At 40.3% G+C, this 21,313-nt stretch overlaps 2 protein-coding genes across 3 annotated transcripts in view; one reads left to right on the forward strand and one right to left on the reverse strand.

The window, feature by feature from the left end:
* LOC106092981 (putative sodium-coupled neutral amino acid transporter 11) overlaps positions 1–2,116 on the reverse strand; it is a 208,889-nt gene extending 206,773 nt beyond the window's left edge. For both annotated transcript variants that reach the window (XM_059370593.1, XM_059370592.1), the window contains exon 1: positions 1,287–2,116. In XM_059370593.1, coding sequence (XP_059226576.1) covers positions 1,287–1,346 — 60 coding nt within the window. In that variant the 5' untranslated portion in view covers positions 1,347–2,116. The remainder of the gene's footprint in view (positions 1–1,286) is intronic.
* A 13,888-nt stretch (positions 2,117–16,004) lies between these two features.
* LOC106091829 (cytochrome c oxidase subunit 4 isoform 1, mitochondrial-like) lies at positions 16,005–16,757 on the forward strand. Its single transcript, XM_013258504.2, has 2 exons — positions 16,005–16,176; positions 16,246–16,757. The coding sequence occupies exons 1-2, from the start codon at positions 16,062–16,064 to the stop codon at positions 16,602–16,604; spliced, it is 474 nt and encodes a 157-aa protein (XP_013113958.2). The 5' UTR covers positions 16,005–16,061; the 3' UTR covers positions 16,605–16,757.
* The last annotated feature ends 4,556 nt before the right edge of the window (positions 16,758–21,313 follow it).

Consider the following 21,313-nt stretch of genomic DNA (forward strand, 5'->3'; position numbering starts at 1 on the left):
AATCGATATTTAGTCAAAAAATTATGTATCGATAGTGCCATCGATATTTTGCCAGCTCCACCACCAATGGGCTCCTGAACCTTCTAGGGCTCTGAAATTTTGCCCATCAATTGGTTAACACCTCAGCTACAACCTAAATTGTCGTGATGATAAATTTATCTGTTAAAAAATGGCAGACATATTTTTTTCGCATCCCACTGTGCGGCGTGCCGCAGTGCGACACCTCTTTGGGGAAAAGTTTTGACATAGTACCTCAAAAATGTTGCCAGCTTAAGCAGCTATTAAATATCCCTGAAAATATATACTGATGTTCTCGCCAGAATTCTAACCCAAGCGGTCAGCGTCATAGGCGGCCATGCCTCTGCGTTACGGTGGCCTCCATCCTCTTAGCTCTTTGGGGAAAAGTTTTGACATAGTACCTCAAAAATGTCGCAAGCTTAAGCAGCTATTAAATATCCCTGAAAATATATACTGATGTTCTCGCCAGAATTCTAACGGTCAGCGTCATAGGCGGTCATGCCTCTGCGTTACGGTGGCATCCATCCTTTTAGCTAACCTAACCTACATCTCCTTCTTGCTAATGTGTCACAATGAGGCCTCTGAGTAACTCACCTTTGTGATGGGCTACCCGTTCTACCTAAACCTAAATCCTTTTTTACAGATTTATGTTGAAATGGCGATTCCTTGAACAAAAATTTTGTAATCCATAAAATCAGTACGTTCTTTTTCAACCCACATTTCCTGAGAATGCCAGTAAATTAATGCCGGTTAGAGATCCCCTATCGCTAACATGAGTACGTGTTATGGCCAACAAACGGCCTTCATTTATCCTTAATTGTTTTTATCGTTTCCGAAATGCAATACAAATCACAACAATACATTCGCAATCCCATCAATCTCGTGGCAGACCAACAAAGCTTACAATGTCCACCCTCGCACACACACACACACACGCAAACACACGCAGGCACAACAATGTCAGCATATAAATCCTGTTTAACAAGCATGAGAAGAGAAATCAATGGGAGCTTCCCACCACAGAAATATCATTCGGACAGAATAAAAAAAAAAAACAAACACAACAAAAAATAAAAACACCAGCAACAATGTGCTAACCATAACAAAAGCAACAACAATCAAATGCTAAACAACAACACCAAAAAAACCCCCCATACAACTGGAGATAGATAGATAACCACCTATACATATACACTGATGTAGAGACATTGATTGCATCGCATGTCGTGGAAAATGAAGAACAGAATGTTGAACGTTTAAATACTAACCTGACGTTGAAGGATATAACTGAACTCGCTTGCTGTATAACGATGGCTGTTATCACTCATCTTGGAGGCCCTCTAAATTAAATTCAATTAAAATGAGAGCCAAAAGCTGGTCTATAAATGGTTGATTGAATACGCGCGAATGAGATGGGATGGATGGTTTGATGGCCCGATGAATAATTAGTTGAAAAGGTACAGATGCTGAGGTTCTCACGCTGAAAATCACAAATTTTACGCAGTTTGTGCGTTTGATTGATTGCTGGTTGCTGCTGCTGCAACTCCAGGAAATCCAAAGTATATTTTAGTAATGTTCACTTTTGACACTTTTTGCCTTTTATCAGCCACGCTCACACTTTTACGCTCTCACTGTGAATGGGATTTTTTGAATCAGCGCGAACGACCCAGCCACCCACGGAGGAAGCAACAACTAATAAAAAAAAAAGTTAAGATGCTGAAAGACAATGTAATTTCACTCCACTTCCTGTTCACTCCAAAGCCAACTGGCAAGCCCCATAACAAAGCCTCGAAATGCTGTGGCGGCATGCGAAACCTTTTTGAGAGTTGGTTTGAGAGCGAGGCGAGAGCTCCCAGACCAAGCAAACAGGAAATGAACCGAAATTTAAGATAAAAATCAAAAAGGCAAACACAAACTAAAATTTAAAGCCTCCAAGGCAATGGCACATCTCAATCTGAATTGCTGTTGCTATTGTTGATGGCAAGGCGAAGTGCTCCAGTGCCCATTCCAAGTGTTGGCAAACATCCTGTGGGCTTTGTGATAAGAGACCAAACTGCCTGAAGGTAATTTGAAATTTGAATATTTTCCAAGTTTAATTCAATTTTGCCAGATAATTATTTAAAAAGAAAAGGAATATGTTTTTTGTTTGTTTTTTTTTTTTCAAGCACCAAAAAGTAGCAAAAACCTAAAGCATTCATGAAAGCGAGAGTGCAATACAACTTCACAACTTTCACTGCAGACGCAACACTTTCACCAGCTGGCAAATTAAGTACCATTAACTTTGTTTTTTAGGCTTTTTAAATGTTTTTTTTTTTTTTATTTTTCTTTTATAAAATTTTTATTTTTTTTTTACTTATTTTTTTTTAATAAAAACAAAAAACAAATTTTGTATATATATAAAATTTTATTTTATTTCCTATCTCTAACGTCTGCGTTTTGTTTACTTGATGCTTTATGTGCGTTTTATTTCCGACAAATTTCTCGCTTGAATTGCTTGTCTCGTCGTTGACGTTTACTTAGGGACTGATGGCACAGCAAGAAAAAAATTGTTGCGAAACTTCCGACTTCCGAAGGATACAAGCTTTATTTTACTTTTGCTTTTATTTTCGACTCTGTTTTTATTGTTGTCGACAGCCACAACAACAACAAACAGCAACAAGGGTTGCCAATGGCATTAAAAGATTTCAATATCAAAAGTTGCCCATTTGGCTGAATTATAGGAGAAGAAGAGTTATTTGATGGCCAATGAGAGAATTTTCCAAGAAACCACCTACGGGTAATTTGCAGAGGTAAAGTAGAGCTTGGACCAAGTAACCCAGCGATAAGTTGCGCAGTCGACCAAACGGCAAAAAAATGGAAATAAATCCACGACTTTTTATCTATTGATTGATCTGTTTTTATACCCACCACCGAAGAACGAGGGAATTTTCGTTTTGCATTCCGTTTGCAACACATCGAAATATGCATTTCGGACCCTTGATGGTCGTAAAAATCGAAGACGATCTAGCCATATCCGTCCGTCCAAATCCAAGTTTGGAAGTAATGAGAGAAATCAATGTAACAAAATTTAGCCTAATCGGATGAAAACTGCGCCCTCTACAGGCGCAATGCATCTCAAAGGATGCATTTAGTGTCGCATCTTTTATTTTTGTTTAATTTTACAAAAAAATTAACTTTTTCGATAGTATTCAGCGGAAAAATATCAATCGATATTAAGTCAAAAAATTATTATCGAAAGTATCGATAGTGCCATCGATATTTTCCCAGCTCTACCACCAATGAGCCCCTGGACCTTCTAGTTAACACCTTAGCTACTGGTTAACACCTTAGCTACAACCTAAATTGTCGTGATGATAAATTTATCTGTTAAAAAATGGCAGACATATTTTTTTTCGCATCCCACTGTGCGGCGTGTCGTAATGCGACACAGCTTTGGGGAAAAGTTTTTACATGGCTTAGTAGCACAAAAATGTCGCCAGCTTCAGCAGCAAATAAACATCACTGAAAATATGTACTGATGTTCTCGCCAGAATTCTAAACCACCACCGAGGAACGAGGGAATATTCATTTTGTCATTCCGTTTGCAACACATCGAAATATCCATTTCCGACCCTTGATCGTCGTAAAAATAGAAGACGATCTAGCCATATCCGTCCGTCTGTCTGTTGAAATCACGCTACAGTCTTTAAAAATATAGATATTGAGCTAAAACTTTGCGCAGAATCTTTTTTTGTCCATGTGAAGGTCAAGTTCGAAGATAGCCTATATCGGACTATATCCATATCCTATAAACCGATCCTCCGATTTAAGGTCTTAGGCCCATAAAAGGCGCATTTATTGTCTGATGTCGCCGAAATTTGGAACAGTGAGTTGTGTTAGGCCTATCGAAATCTTCCTACAATTTGGCTCAGATCGGTTCAGATTTGGATATAGCTGCCATATAGACCGATCTCTCGATTTAAGGTCTAAGGCCCATAAAAGGCGAATTTATTGTCTGATTTCGCCGAAATTTGGCACAGTGAGTTGTGTTAGGCCTCTTATAATATTTCTACAATTTGGCTCAGATCGGTTCAGATTTGGTAATAGCTGCCATATAAACCGATCTCTCGATTTAAGGTCTTGGGCTCATAAAAGGCGCATTTACTGTCCAATTTTGCCAAAATTTGGGACAGTGAGTTGTGTAAGGGCTCTTAGACATCCTTCTTCAATTTGGCTCAGATCGGTTCAGATTTGGATATAGCTGCCATATAGACTAATCTCTCTACTTAAGGTTTTCTACCCATAAAACACGCATTTATTGTCCGTTGTCGCCGAAATTTGGGACAGCGAGTTGTGTTAGGCCCTTCAATATTCTCCTTCAATTTGGCTCAGATCGGTTCAGATTTGGATATAGCTGCCATATAGACCGCTCTCTCGATTTAAAGTCTTGGCCCCATAAAAGGCAAATTTGTACCCGATTTCGCTGAAATTTAAAACAGTGACTTATGTTGGGCTTTTCGACATTTGTGTCGTTTATGGTTAAAATCGGACCTTAGTTGCTACCATGAAGACCAATGTTTTTTTCAACAAAATTGAAAATTGACTTGTACTTATTAGACCACTCAATGCCCGTGCCGAATTTGGTCCAAACCGTACCATATTTCGATATAGCTGCTATGGGGACATATATTATGCATTTTTCACCGGATTATGACGAAAGGTGGTTTACATATGTTCCCTAGGTGGTGGGTATCCAAAGTTCGACCAGGCCGAACTTATCGCCATTTGCAAATTGCAAATTTTCCACATTCCACTAAGGAACAGGGGCCAACTTCTCACATATCAATGAGTGCAGTCCGATTCAAGTTTAAGCTCAATGATAAGGGGCCTCCTTTTTATAGCCGAGTCCGAACGGCGTGCCGCAGTGCGACACCTCTTTGGAGAGAAGTTTTACATGGCATAGTATCTGAAAATTTTTTTCTAATGGTCTCGCCAAGATTCGAACCCAGGCGCTCAGCGCCATAGGCGGCCATGCTAATCCTTTGCGCTGCAGTGGCCTCCACTTATCACCTTTTTACTTGTTTGATATGCTAAGTGATAAAAGATGTTCTACATTTGTAGAGGAGGCCATAGACTTACAGGAAAATGGCGTTGTTGGTCTATATGAAAACAGGGTGTCAAAGTTGACAACTTTCCATTTCTCTTATCTTGCAGGAGCTATAAATTTTGACGAATTGATGACAGGTCAAAAGACCTGTGATTTTAAGGAAATATTTAAATAAAATTGTATCTATAAACAAAGTTTTAGAACATATTTTTATACCCTACACCACTACTGTGGTTATTTGTTTGTAACACCCAAAAGAAAGAGAGATAGACCCATTGATAAGTATAGCGATCGACTCAGAATCACTTTCTGATTCGATTTAGCTATCTCCGTCTGTCTGTCCGTCTGTCCGTCTGTCAGTCTGTCTATCTGTCTGCCAGTCTATCTGTCTGTCTGTCTGTCTGTCTGTATGTCTGTCTGTCTGTCTGCCTGCCTGTCTGTCTGTCTGTCTGTCTGTCTGTCTGTCTGTCTGTCTGTCTGTCTTTCTGTCAGTCTGTCTGTCTGTCTGTCTGTCTGTCTGTCTGTCTTTCTGTCAGTCTGTCTGTCTGTCTGTCCGTCTGTCTGTCTGTTTGTCTGCCTGTCTGTCTGTCTGTCTGTCCGTCTGTCTGTCTGTTTGTCTGCCTGTCTGTCTGTCCGTCTGTCCACGTTAATTTGTGTACAAACTACAGGTCGCAATTTTCATCCGATCGTCTTCAAATTTGATTTAAGCATGTTTTTCGGCCTAGAGACGAAGAGTATTGAAATTGGAAAAAATCGGTTTAGATTTGGATATAGCACCCATATATATGTTCGTCCGATTTACAGTAATACAGCAATAAAATTATCATTTGTTAACCGATTCTCTTAAAATTTCGCAGGAAGGATTTTCTAATGACTTTCGACATTACATGTAAATTTCATTGAAATCGGTTCAGATTTAGATATAGCTCCCATATATATGTTCTTCCGATTTGCAGCAATAATGCAATCAAATGTTCATTTGTTAACAGATTCTCTTGAAATTTGTTAGAAAGGATTTTCTCTTGACTCTCGACATTACTGGTGAATTTCATGTAAGTCGGTTCAGATTGAGATATAGCTCTCATATATATATATGGCCCGATTTTCACTCCTAGAGCCATTGCAAATGTATTTATTGATCAATCTACACAAAATTTTGTATAACGCTTTGCTCGACGACTTTCACAATGTCTGTAAAGTTTGCTCGAAAACGGTTCAGATTTAGACATAGCTCCCATATATATGGTCGTCCGATTTGCAGTAATAATGCAATCAAATGTTCATTTGTTAATCGATTCTCTCGAAAGGAAGGATTTTGTGAACCGTAGTTATTACAGTTTGAACACATTTGCTCGAAATGTGATAGGGATTGGTTTATAACCCATCTGAAAACATCCGGTGAGGTCCATCAAAATTGGTACAGAATTGGATATAGCTCCCACTTTGTAGCTATAGGGTAGGTGTAGGGTATTATAAAGTTGGCACCGCCCGCTAACTTTCGAAGGAGTAAAGCTAGCCGCTTGAAATTTTGAACAAATAATTCTTATTAGTGTAGGTCGGTTGGGATTGTAAATGGGCTATATCGGTCCTCGTTTAGATATAGCTGCCATATAAACCGATCTGGGATCTTGACTTCTTGAGCCGCTTGAGGGCACAATTCTTATCCGATTTGGCTGAAATTTTGCATGAGAAGTTTTGTTATGACTTTCTAAAACTGTGCTGAGTATCGCTGAAATCGGTCTATAACCTGATATAGCTGCCATATAAACCGATCTAGGGTCTTGACTTCTTGAGCCACTAGAGGGCGCAATTATTATACGATTTAGCTGAAATTTTGCATGAGGTGTTTTGTTATGACTTTCAACAACTGTGCCAAGAATAGTTCAAATCGATCCATAACCTGATATAGCTGCCATATAAACTGAGCTGGGATCTTAACTTCTTGAACCTCTACTGGGAGTAATTCTTATCCGATTTGCCTGAAATTTTGTACGATGTGTTTTGTTGCGACTTCCAACAATTTTATTAAGAATGGTTTTAATCGGTCGATAACCTGATATAGCTGCCATATAAACCGATCTGGGGTCTTGACTTTTTGAGCCACTAGAGGGCGCAATTCCTATCCGATTTAGCTGAAATTTTGCATGAGGTGTTTTGTTATGACTTTCTACAACTTTGCTAAGAATAGTTCAAATCGATCCATAACCTGATATAGCTGTCATATAAACCGATCTGGGGTCTTGACTTTTTGAGCCACTAGAGGGCGCAATTATTATCCGATTTAGCTGAAATTTTGCATGAGGTGTTTTTTTATGACTTCCAACAACTGTGCCAAGAATAGTTAAAATCAGTCCATAACCGGATATAGCTTCCATATAAACTGAGCTGGGATCTTGACTTCTTGAGCCTCTAGAGGTCGCAAGTATTATCTGATTTGGCTGAACTTTTGTACAACGGCTTCTCCCATGACCTTTAACATACGTGTCGAATATGGCATGAATCGGTTTATAGCCTAATACAGCTCCCTTATAAACCGATCTCCGGATATAGCTGCCATATAAACACTTAAGTGCTCAATTCTTACTAGATTTGGCTGAAATTTTACAAAATGACTTCTACTATGGTCTCCAATGTTCAATTTGCTTTCATCCTTTGTTTGCTTTAAAAGAGATACCGTGGAAAGAGTTAGACAAATGCGATTCATGGTGGAGGGTACATAAGATTCGGCCCGGCCGAACATAGCATGCTTTTGCTTGTTGTCATTACAAAATTGTAATGCTAAATTGATACGAAATTTTCTTTAAAGGCCAAATTGCAGTAGTATTTTTTATCTCACCACCATAGCATAGGGGAAATAGATATTTCGATGTGTTGCAAACGGAATGACTAAATGAATACACCCCCTATCATATGGTGGTGGGTATAAAAATAAATAAAACGCTTGCTATGAACCAAATAAGCATATTCGAGTGATACATTATGGACCACAAAAAAATGGTAGCAATCTGCCTATGCTAGCCAAGTCCAAAAATGTTTCGATCTGGTTCTGAATCATACTAAGCAAATATGTCATACAGGGTGGCTGATGAAAGCCGCTACCAAAAAAAAATGTAATAACTTTTTTTCTATTTAATAATAATAATTTAATAATTAATTTAATTAATTAATTAATTAATTTAATTAATAATAATTTAATAATTAATTAATAATTTAATTTAACATGAATAAAAGAAAAATGTATTCCATACACCGAAAAAAAAATGTAGCAATATTCATCATTGTAGCAATATTCATCAGCCACCCTGTAGTTCGATCTGGGTCATACTCAGCACAAATGTGATAGGGACTGAAGAGGTTAAATCGGGTGATCGGTTTATGTGGGGGCTATTTCTATTACGCGACTACTTATATGGCCGATATTTTGTGTGAGTATTGGAAGACATAAACGTACTTCACATATCAAACTTCAGTCTAATCGGATAAAATTTAAGACTTCTAGAGGCTCTGGAAATCAAACCAAATTACCATTTTATATGGGAGATATATATCTAAATATGAACCGATTTGGCCCATTTGCAATACCAAACGATCGAAATCAATAAAAAATATCCGTGCATATCGTATCCGTGTATATCGAGGCATATCGTATAGATGTATGTAAAGGGTGATTTTTTTGAGGTTAGGATTTTCATGCATTAGTATTTGACAGATCACGTGGGATTTCAGACATGGTGTCAAAGAGAAAGATGCTCAGTATGCTTTGACATTTCAACATGAAAAGACTTACTAACGAGCAACGCTTGCAAATCATTGAATTTTATTACCAAAATCAGTGTTCGGTTCGAAATGTGTTTCGCGCTTTACGTCCGATTTATGGTCTACATAATCGACCAAGTGAGCAAACAATTAATGCGATTGTGACCAAGTTTCGCACTCAGTTTACTTTATTGGACATTAAACCAACCACACGAATGCGTACAGTGCGTACAGAAGAGAATATTGCGTCTGTTTCTGAGAGTGTTGCTGAAGACCGTGAAATGTCGATTCGTCGCCGTTCGCAGCAATTGGGTTTGTGTTATTCGACCCATACATGGAAGATTTTACGCAAAGATCTTGGTGTAAAACCGTATAAAATACAGCTCGTGCAAGAACTGAAGCCGAACGATCTGCCACAACGTCGAATTTTCAGTGAATGGGCCCTAGAAAAGTTGGCAGAAAATCTGCTTTTTTATCGACAAATTTTGTTCAGCGATGAGGCTCATTTCTGGTTGAATGGCTACGTAAATAAGCAAAATTGCCGCATTTGGAGTGAAGAGCAACCAGAAGCCGTTCAAGAACTGCCCATGCATCCCGAAAAATGCACTGTTTGGTGTGGTTTGTACGCTGGTGGAATCATTGGACCGTATTTTTTCAAAGATGCTGTTGGACGCAACGTTACGGTGAATGGCGATCGCTATCGTTCGATGCTAACAAACTTTTTGTTGCCAAAAATGGAAGAACTGAACTTGGTTGACATGTGGTTTCAACAAGATGGCGCTACATGCCACACAGCTCGCGATTCTATGGCCATTTTGAGGGAAAACTTCGGAGAACAATTCATCTCAAGAAATGGACCGGTAAGTTGGCCACCAAGATCATGCGATTTGACGCCTTTAGACTATTTTTTGTGGGGCTACGTCAAGTCTAAAGTCTACAGAAATAAGCCAGCAACTATTCCAGCTTTGGAAGACAACATTTCCGAAGAAATTCGGGCTATTCCGGCCGAAATGCTCGAAAAAGTTGCCCAAAATTGGACTTTCCGAATGGACCACCTAAGACGCAGCCGCGGTCAACATTTAAATGAAATTATCTTCAAAAAGTAAATGTCATGGACCAATCTAACGTTTCAAATAAAGAACCGATGAGATTTTGCAAATTTTATGCGTTTTTTTAAAAAAAAAATTATCAAGCTCTTAACAAATCACTCTTTATATCCGTTCATATCGTATGTATATATGGACCAATGCAGTGTTTCCCACATAAGATAAACTTCAAGTTGTTATAAACGGAACGGCTAGATTAGTATACCCCTTCATAAGTTGGTGGATATTAATATCTGTGCGAAGTTCCTTACACAAAGTTCTTATTTAAACGACCGTACAGTCATTTCAACGGAAAGACGAACGACATAGCTTCATGGATTTAGAATTATATACTTCAATGTTGGGCATAAAAAACTCGTCAATTTCCTAAATTCAATATCTTTGTGACCCCAGCAACTTGGTAACTCTGTCAAAGACGATGAGTGAGTATGTTGGCGTCGTGAATGTGTTGCTGTTGTTTTTGTTGTCACAGTCAAAGTAATCGTTATCCTCTAGCCTGTTTTCCCATACGAATTCATGATTTTCTCTTGAACCTTAATCGAACACCATACAAAGACACACACACACACACACACATTCACAATGATATTTACTGCACATCTACATTGGCCGCCTGTCTATCTCATATATGATTTACTATATACGAGCTCATAGTACCCCCCTTCGCTCGTTTTCTCATATTGTTATTATCGTTTCTATTGTCTCAATGCCTGTAATGTCCTCAGAGCTTCTTTTGGCCATTGTTGTTGGCACATTTTCAACAGATTTGGCGAAATATAAGTGTCCTACAAACGACGACAAAGACGACCTTTTGACTGAGATTTCAGTTTTTACGCAATCACATTCCGTGCATAATAAAAACATTCAACAATGCACCACCCCCCCACATATATGGAGCGCACTCCAACCACGTTGTGGTATTATATCGTGGGGTTTGTTTTCTTCTACATACTTGTTGTTGTTTAAACAAAAACAACAAAACAAATCTCAACACTCACGCCTACACACGTAAACTTGAGGGGCCACCAAAGTAACCCACACACACACACGCGCGCAAGTTAAATGGCAAGTTACACCTTCAACAGTTGTAGACATCATCATCCAATGGATGGCAAGTTTAGAAATACTCTTCATGACCATTAGCCGGAAGTAAATGTATGATGTGCAAATTTAAATGTCAAAAAATTGATTGTTTAACATAGAGAAAATGAGCAAATGAGATGCCAGCAAGTGTTGACAACTTTTTGAGGACTCACATAGGCAATGGAAGATGTTTGAAAACATTTGAGTAAAAGCTTTTACTCTCAAAAAGCTTGAAGGGAGAACACTGAACTGAAAAGCTTTAGCAAGTTCACTGGCTTTCATTGCAGGGTGTTTCAGAGGAAAATCCATTTTAATGAAAGTGTAACGGTAAAATGGAAAAATTACAGTTAATATTCAAAATTAATATGACCGATGGGCTACCCAGCTCTAACGGTTATAAGTAAAACAAACTTTTGAAGGAGTAAAGCTAGCCGCTTGAAATTTTGCACAAATACTTTTTACTAGCGAAGGTCGGATGGGATTGTAAATGGGCCAAATCGGTCCATGTTTTAAGTACAGCTGCCATATAAACCGATCTTGGGTCTTAACTTCTTGAGCCTCTAGAGGGCGCAATTCTTATCCGATTTTAATGAAATTTTGCTCGTAGTGTTTTGGTATCACTTCCAACAACTACGCCAAGTATGGTTTAAATCGGTCCATGTTTTGATATAGCTGCCATATAAACCGATCTTGGGTATTGACTTCTTGAGCCTCTAGAGGGCGCAATTCTCTTCCGATTTAACTAAAACTTTGCACGTAGTGTTTTGGTATCACTTTCAACAACTGTGCTAAGTATGATTCAAATCGGTTCATGATCTGGTGTAGCTGTCATATAAACCGATCTTGGGTCTTGACTTCTTGAGCCTCTAGAGGGCGCAATTCTCATCCGATTTGGCTGACATTTTGCATGAGGTGTTTTGTTATGACTTCCAATAACTGTGCTTAGTATGGCGTAAATCGGTATAGACCCTGATATAGCTGCCATATAAACCGATCTGGGATCTTGACTTCTTGAAACTAGAGAGGCCGCAATTCTCATCCGATTTAGCTGAAATTTTGTACAACGGCTTCTCAGCATACCTGTCTAATATGATCTGAATCGATCAATAGCTTGATTCAACTCCCATATAAACCTATCTCCCGATTTTGCTTCTTGAGCCCTTACAAGGCGCAATTTTTATCCGAATGAACTGAAATATTACACAATGACTTCTACAATGTTCAGCATTCATTTATGGTCCGAATCGGACTATAACTTGATATAGCTCCAATAGCATAACAGTTCTTATTCAATATTCTATGTTTGTCTAAAAAGAGATACCGCGCATAGAACTCGACAAATGCGATCAATGTTGCAGGAGGGTATATAAGATTCGGCCCGGCCGAACTTAGCACGCTCTTATCTTTTGTATGTATAACTTATCTCGGAATCTAGTCAAACTTTAATTTGGATTCCAATTGAAATAGCAATTTAGAACCTTTAAGATTTTCCTACCATAGGACAAAAGATTTGAATTTCCACATCTTTAAAGGGCCACATCGGATAAAAGATTATATGGGAGTTTTAACGAAACCTGTGCCAATTTTAATGACACATACTGGGACATGAAAAAGAACATCTCACGCCCTATATTGTAGAGATGTGACCAAATTTGTGGATTGTAATGCCTTAAAAGTCCATATCGGATGAAATATACACATTGGAGCTATATCTAAATTAGAACCGATTTTAATGAAATGTTGCGCACGTATTGGAACATCAATTTAAACGTCTCAAGCTAAATCGGACGAAAATTGTGGATTCTACAGCCTTAAAAGGTCAAATCGGATGAAAGATATATATGGGAGCTATATCAAAATCTAAACCGATTTTCATGAAATTTTGCACACATATGAAAACGTCAAATAGAGCACCTCATGCAAAATTTGGAAAGGTTCGGACCAAAATTGTGGCTTCTACAGCCTTAGAAGGCCAAATCGAAAGAAAGATATATATGGGAGCTATATCTAAATCGAAACCGATTTTTATTAAATGTTGCACATACTTTGAGACTTCACAGAAACGACTTCATGCCAAATTTGGTGAAGATCGGTTGAAAATTGTAGCTACTACGGCCATTTAAGTGCAAATCGGGCGATACATATATATGGGAGCTATATCTAAATCTGAACTGATTTTACATATGTAGACCTAATGCCAAATTTTGTAAAGATCGGACGAAAATTGTGGCTTTTACAGCCTTAAAAGCCATATCGGATAAAAGATATATATGGGAGCTATATCTAAATCTGAACCCATTTTGATGAAATTTTCCAGATATGTTGAGATCAGTAACAAAACAGTCCGTGCCAAATTTTGTGCAGATTGGTTGAAAATTGTAGCTACTACAGCAATTTAAGTGCAAATCGGGCGATACATATATATGGGAGCTATATCTAAATATGGATCGATTTTTATGAAATTATGCACACATATGGAGACATCTAATAAAAAACCTTGCGCAAAATATTTTAAAGATTGGACTAAAACTGTAGCTTCTACAGCCTTAAAAGTCCATATCGAATGAATGATATATATGGAAGCTATATCTAAATCTGGACCGATTTTTATGAAATTTTATAGACATATGTAGACCTCAAATAAAATACCCAATGCCAAATTTTGTAAAGATCGGATGAAAATTGTGTCTTCTACAGCCTTAAAAAGCCATATCGGATGAAATATATATATGGGAGCTATATCTAAATCTGAACCAATTTGTACCAAAATCAATAGCGTTCGACCTTGGGCCAAAAAAGTGATATGTGCAAAATTTCGTGATGATTGGACAACAAATACGACCTGCACTTTGATACAAGAACACCTGGACTCACAGACAGACAGACGGCCATAAGCAGGTTAAGTTCGAAGATGGGCTAAATCGGACTATATCGCCCCCATATAGACCGATCGGCCGATTTAGCATCTTAAGCCCATAGGAGCCACATTTATTATCCGATTTTGCTGAAATTTGGAACAGTAATGTAAGGCCCTTTGACATTCTTCGTCAATTTGCCTCAAATCGGTCCAGATTTGGATATAGCTGCCATATAGACCTATCCTCCGATTTAGGGTCTTAGGCCCATAAAAGCCACATTTATTATCCGATTTTGCTGAAATTTGGGACAGTGAGTTATGTTAGGCCCTTCGTCATCCTTTGTCAATTTGGCATTGATCGGTTCAGATTTGGATATAGCTGCCATATAGACCGATCCTCCGATTTAGGGCCTTAGGCCCATAAAAACCACATTTATTATCCGATTTTGCTGAAATTTGGGACAGTGAGTTGTCTTAGGCCCTTCGACATCCTTTGTCAATTTGGCATTGATCGGTTCAGATTTGGATATAGCTGCCATATAGACCGATCCTCCGATTTAGGGCCTTAGGCCCATAAAAGCCACATTTATTATCCAATTTTGCTGAAATTTGGGACAGTGAGTTTTGTTAGGCCCTTCGACATCCTTCGTCAATTTGGGCCAGATCGGTTCAGATTTGGATATAGCTGCCATATAGTCGGATCTCTCGATTTAAGGCTTTGGGCCTATAAAAGACGCATTTATTGTGTGATGTCGCCAAAATTTAGGACAGAGAGTTAAGTTAAGTCTCTCGAAATACTTCTGCAATATGGCACAGATCGGTCCAGATTTGGATATAGCTGCAATATAGACTGATCACTCGGATTTAGGTTTTAGGACCATAAAAAGAGCATTTATTGTCCGAAGGGGAAATGAAAAGGCAGACGATTTAGCAGTGAAGGCCAGAAGATTGCCGTCAATAAACTTGGTTAACCCAAAGCCTTTCGGGTCGACGCAGTCCCAGTTAAGGGAGTAGGCGACGAATGCGCATGCAACGTTGTGGAACAGCGAAACGGTCGGTAGGACGGCGAAAATCCTATGGGGGGTTCCAGATCGTGAAAAGACGAGGCTATTACTGAAAGGAAGCAAGAAGGTGGTCAGTATTGCTATTGGTATCATAACGGGACACATAGGACTTCGAGCTCACTTATGTAAAATCGGTACGGCAAGTGATAGCATGTGTAGGGCATGCGGGCAAGATGATGAGACGTTGGAGCATTTCCTTTGTCATTGCCCGGCTTTCGCGTCTAACAGATACCGGCACTTAGGTGGAGACACAATTCTAGATATGAACCAACTTAGGGGAGTGGTATTGAAAACAATAACAATGCATGCGAATGCGCATGCAACATTGTGGAACAGCGAAACGGTCGGTAGGAAGGCAAAATCCAATGCAGGGATCCAGATCGCGAGAAGACGAGGCTATTACTGAAAGGAAGCAAGAAGGTGGTCAGTATTGCTGTTGGTATCATAACGGGACACATAAGACTTCGAGCTCACTTATGTAAAATCGTGGTGTTGAAAACAATTGAGGATTTTGTAACGGAATTCCTAACTTAAAATTTTCTTTTTAAAGGTTACTTTATAGGTTTTAGAGCGCACAACAAGCCGATTACTGGCTTGGGTGTATGTCCATAGTGGCATGGGGCGGATTAATATTTGCACCCTCTTTTCAACCTAATCTAACCTAACCTACATATAACCCATATATATATCTTTCATCCGATATGCCTTATTATGACTGAATCAGCCACAGCTATAGTCCGATGTTGATATAATTTTTCACGAGGTGTTTGAATTGACGTTCGTTCATCTCATTTAAATTGGACCAGTTTTAGATAAAGCTTCAAAATGCATCTTTCATCTGATATGGACAATATATGGCAATATTAGCCATATTTTGTTGAGATTGTTTTAAAATTTTACTGCCCCTGCATATGCTTCATAGTAGTAAGCAAACTTTGTGGTGTAGGGTATTATACAGTCGGCTCCGCCCGGATTTTGTCTTTCTTTTCCGGGTTTTTATTCTAGCTCTGTGTTTTCTTTCAATTAAACTTGTCAATTGTAGATATCAAAACAAATTACCAAATCGATTATTTCGCCTCGCTCTCCCTAAAATGGCTCTGCAAATGGGAAAATTTCACCGCTTCATGCAAGTCTTCAATAAACTACCCCAACTTATGATGAAACGCAAAACATCCTTTGACTACACCAACACCATGTGTGGCAAACGTGAGTATGTCGGATTTGGCGTCAATGGGTCACCGATTTATTGTGATCTCGCTGAATACCCCATGCCAGCCATATGTTTCCGTGAATCTGATGCCACAATCTGTGCTTTGCGTGAAAAAGAAAAAGGAGATTGGAAGAAACTTTCTAAGGAGGATGTGAAAACTCTCTATCGCTATAGCTTTTGCCAAACCTTTGCCGAGTTCAAGGCCCCCACCGGTGAATGGAAAATGCATTTGGGCATAGGTCTTTGGGCATGCGCTGTGGGTCTGCTGTTTTCGACCTTTGTCAGTAATTGGTACGGCGAGTTGCCAGAAACATTCAACGAGGATCGTCGCCAGGCTCAGTTAAAACGTATGATTGCATTGGAAATAAATCCCATCGATGGATTAGCTTCCAAATGGGATTATGAAATTGGCGATTGGAAATGAAAGGAAAATGAGTTTGACTAACAAGAAATTTTAATAAAAAATATGGATTTTAGCTCCAATAAAAAAGCGGACACTTATTTTGAATCATCAGAATTATGTGAATGGACTCTGATGATTCAAAAATAGTGACTGGATAAACCATATGCTAAGGAACAGGCGGATAAATTGTGTGTCGCATGGCATAAATATAAGGAAGAAGGTGGCACAGGACACGCCGCGGGGGGCATTTTATCGCCACTCCTATAGTTGACCACCATAAATGACCTATTACCGATGCTGACTGAGGAGGGATTTGAACATGTCTGTTACGCAGACGATGTTGTAATACTTCTAAGGGGTAAGAATTCGAACTAGCTATGCAGAAGGGCCGAAAGGGTCTTGAATATGGCATATGACTGGACTGGACCCAGAGGTCGCAATGTTAATCCAGAGAAGACTGATACATGCCTGTTCACCAGGAAGACGAAGGTGGGCCAATTTAACACACCACGTTTCCTCAATAAGACGATTTCGATATCTGACAAGATCAAATACTTAGGTGTGATGTTGGACAGGAAACTGAAATGGAAGTGTCACATTCAGGAGCGTACTGAGAAGGCTCACAGATGTTGGGTACTATGTAGACGGCCCATAGGCTAGAAATGGGGCCAGAATCCTAGGATAGTTCACTGGCTCTACAGGAGTGTGATTACACCAATACTTACTGACTGACTGACTTTGGTGGACTGCTATGGAGAAAAAGTCCAACATAAGGACCATAAAACAAGTTCAAAGGACATGTTGTCTTGGCATAGGCGGAGCGATGAGGACCACGCTCACTAGGGCACTGGAAACTATTCTAGATATCCGACCCATTGATATTTTTTTTATCGCACGATCTAGACGGCCATTTGACCGGTCCCGAACGTGAAATAAAATGTTCACCATACTCGCCTCTCAGTAAGTCCATTGTTACGTGTGCCCTGTGGCACCGTCTTGTTGAAAGCACATGTCATGCAATTACTTGCATTTTTGGCAAAAAAAATTGGATATCATCTCATGGTAGCGCTCACCATTCACAGCTACGTTACGATTCGCATCACCTTTGAAGAAGTACGGTCCAATGATGCCACCAGCCCATAAACCGCAAACTATGACTTTATCTGGATGCATTGGTAGCTCTTGCAATGCTTCTGGCTCATCTTCACTCCAAAATAGATAAAAGTGCTTATTTACGTACTGATCGAGCTTCAAATAAGCTTCGCCGCTGAATGGAAAAAGTGTCTTATTGATTTTGCAGGAATACTAAACTCAGACATGGCTTGAAATACCTTTGAAAGTAAAGGGGTATCGAAGGCGGCTTTGCAGTCAACAAAGAGATGGCGTAGGGTGGATTTACCAGGTCTAAAACCGCATTGATAGGGCCCAATTATCTCATTGACTTTAGTTTTTAATCTTTCACACAATACGCTCGAGAGTATCTTGTATGCGATGGGGAAAAGACTTATTCCTCTGTAGATGGCACATTCTGACTTGTCTCCTTTCTTGTGTACGGGACATTGTATGCTGAGGGTCCAATCATCGGCTATACGTTCTTCAAGCCAGATTGCGCAGACATGCTGATGTATACGCCTTATCAGCGTGTCGCCTCCAGTCTTAAATAGTCCAGCGGGTAACCTCCTGGTACCTTGTTGTTTTTGAGTCCGGTCACAGCTACATGGACCTTATCCTGACTAGGAGATCAACATTCTATACCATCTTCAGGGATTGGTTCTGCCGTATCTTTTACGCCGTCATTTTCGGACACTAGCACTTGGGTAAAATTATTCTTTCCATATTCGCAGCACACAATCTGCATCAGTTATCAGATTTCTTTGTCTCTCTCTGCAGAGGTATGTGCCTGCACCAAAGCCGTCGGTTTGATGTTGATCCTCTGTGGTTGGCACATTTCGTCTTGTCTCCTTTCTTGTGTACGGGACATTGTATGCTGAGGTTCTAATCATCGGGTATTCATTCTTCTAACTAAATTGCGCTGATACACAAGCCTTATCAGCGTGTCACCGTCGGTCTTAAATAGTTCAGCAGTTAAGCCGTCGGCTCCTGCTGCTTTGTTGTTCTTCATTCGGGTCACTGGTAAGAGGTTAACATTTTATACCATCATCAGGGATTGGTTCTGCGGTGTCCTCTTCGCCGCCAACATCGGACTTTAGCAGTTGGGTAAAATGTTCTCTCCATATCATCAGCATATCCTCTGTGTGTTACCAGATTTCCTTCTTTGTCTCTGCAGGAGGATGTGTCTGCACCAAAGCCATCGGTTTGGTGTTTGATTCTTTGGTAGAATTTTGCGGACTTCATTCTGACTCCTGTACATCTCAATTCGCTCGCACTCTCGTCTTTCCATTTGCTTCTTATTTCAGCGGAATAGACATTCCTGCACTCTCCTTTTCTCCCTATATCTCTCCTTCATCTGGCGCATAGCTACTGATTGCAGGGTTTCTCTATATGTCGCATTATTGGCTTCTGTAGCATCTCGACACTCTTGGTTGCACCATGGGTTTCTTGGGGAAGGCTTCCGGTACCAAAGCACGATTTTCGTGGCATTTTCCATGGAGTGGGCAATGGTTTGTCACTACGCCATTACATCATCGAAACAAGGAGTGCTTTCATCAAGCAGTTGGGTCAGTCGAGTGGAGTATGCCGTTATGTTTGCATTTTCTTAAGGTCGAGTTTCTGTGCAATGTCAGATCGTACTCTCGCCGCCAGGTTCAAACAAGTGCGAACCTTTGCTGCAGCAAGGTAATGATCCAAATTTATATTCGCTCCACGGATCGATGTTTTTTGCCGCTGCGAAATCTATCAGTTCAACCCATAACCCGACATTATCTCGTGAAGGCTAAACTTTCCGACTGTTGGACCAAAATTTTTTCCTTCGCTATCTTCGCATTAAAATCTCCCAGAACTATTTTAATGTCATAGTCATCATAACCCGTCGGCTCCTGCTGCCTTCTTGTTCTTTAGTCGGGTCACTGTTATTTGGACCTCATGGGTTTCTTGGTGGAAGCTTCCGGTAACGAAATGCGGATTACGCGGCATTTCCCATGGAGTGGGCAATGGTTTGCCACTGCGCCATTATTTCATCGGCACAAGGAGTGCTATCACCAAGCAGTTGGGTCAGTCGAGTGGCGTATGCCGCTGCCATCTGTTATGTTTGCATCATTTCAATGTCCAGCTTCCATGCAGTGTCAGATCGTACTTTCCTCGCCATGTTCAAACAGGTGCGAATCTTTGCTGCAACAAGGTAGTGATCCGAATCTATATTCCCCCAACGGATCGATCGTACATCTAACACGCTGGATGAATCTATGACAACGTGATCAATTTGGTTCCACGTGTTTTGATCAGGTGACAGCTATGTGGCCGTGTGAATATTTTTACGATTTTTACGATATTTTTATGAAATCTGGTGCTACCAACTGCCCGGTTGGGCGCCCCTGCTTGGATTACCCGTACTGGGGTCGTGGGTTCGATTGCCGGCAAAAGCCTTGGTCTGTCGCTGCTGTGGTATCACAATGGACTTAAAATTGTCTAAGCGAGTCTGTAAAAGGACTGCCACTCTTACCTAACTACCACGTTTTTTGCTGCGGCGAAATCCATCAACCTCAAACCATTACCGGACTTAAACTTTTCAACCGTTGGACCAGAGATGTCTTCCTTCCCTACCTTCGCATTAAAATCTCCCAGAATGATTTTAATGTCATGGGCGGGGCGGTGGTCATATTCTCTCTCTAGGCACTCGTAGAAAATGTCCTTGTTCTGCTCGTCCTTGTCTTCCATCGGGCCATGGGCACAAATAAGGCTGGTGTTGCAGAATTTGGCTTTTATGTGGATTGTGGCTACCCCCTCATCCACCGGAGTAAAGCTTTAGACAAGGTGTTACAGTCTCCGACTAACCACAAATCCACAGCCAAATTCATGCCTCGTATTATGGCAGCTAAAGTATAGTTTGTCACCGTTTGGTGTTGTAGTGGTGCCATTCCCAGTCCATCGCACTTCCTGTAAGGCGGTAATATCTGCCTTGTACTTCTCTAATACATCCGCCAGCGCGTATACTGCACCTTCTCTATAAAGAGTGCGGACATTCCAGGTGCAGATCCTCAAATCATGGTACTTTTTTCGTTTGCGTGAGTCATCAACGTTGGGGGGTCCGTTTTTGATATTTTTGATATTTTTTTCATAGTGATTTTCACGGAGGCCACCGTAGCGCAGCAGATGTTAGAATGACCACCCATGACGCTGAACGCCTGGGTTCGAATCTTGGCGCGAACATTAGGAAAATTTTCAGCGGTGGTTATCCACTCCTAATGCTGCCGACATTTGGGAGGTATGGCAGCCATGTAAAAACTTCTCCACAAAGAGGTGTCGCACTGCGGCACGCCGTTCGGACTCAGCTTATCATTGATCTTAAAACTTAAATCAGACTGGGCTCATTGACATGTGACAAGTTTTCCCCTGTTCCTTCATGGAATGTTCATGGACAAATTTGCATTTGATTTTCATAGTTTTCCGGCCCAGCGCCCCAACCCCATGGGTTTTGTGGGATCGCACATGCATCCCTCGTTGTCGCAAGCCGCCTGCTTCAAGATCCGACGCTCACCTCCAGCCGCCCACAACCTGGGAACAGACGCTTATGTTGACCATTGTTTATTTGAAGGCGCCAATAACTCGCCTTG

This window comes from Stomoxys calcitrans, chromosome 5, assembly GCF_963082655.1.
Source record: "Stomoxys calcitrans chromosome 5, idStoCalc2.1, whole genome shotgun sequence".
Taxonomy (NCBI): Eukaryota; Metazoa; Arthropoda; class Insecta; order Diptera; family Muscidae; genus Stomoxys; species Stomoxys calcitrans.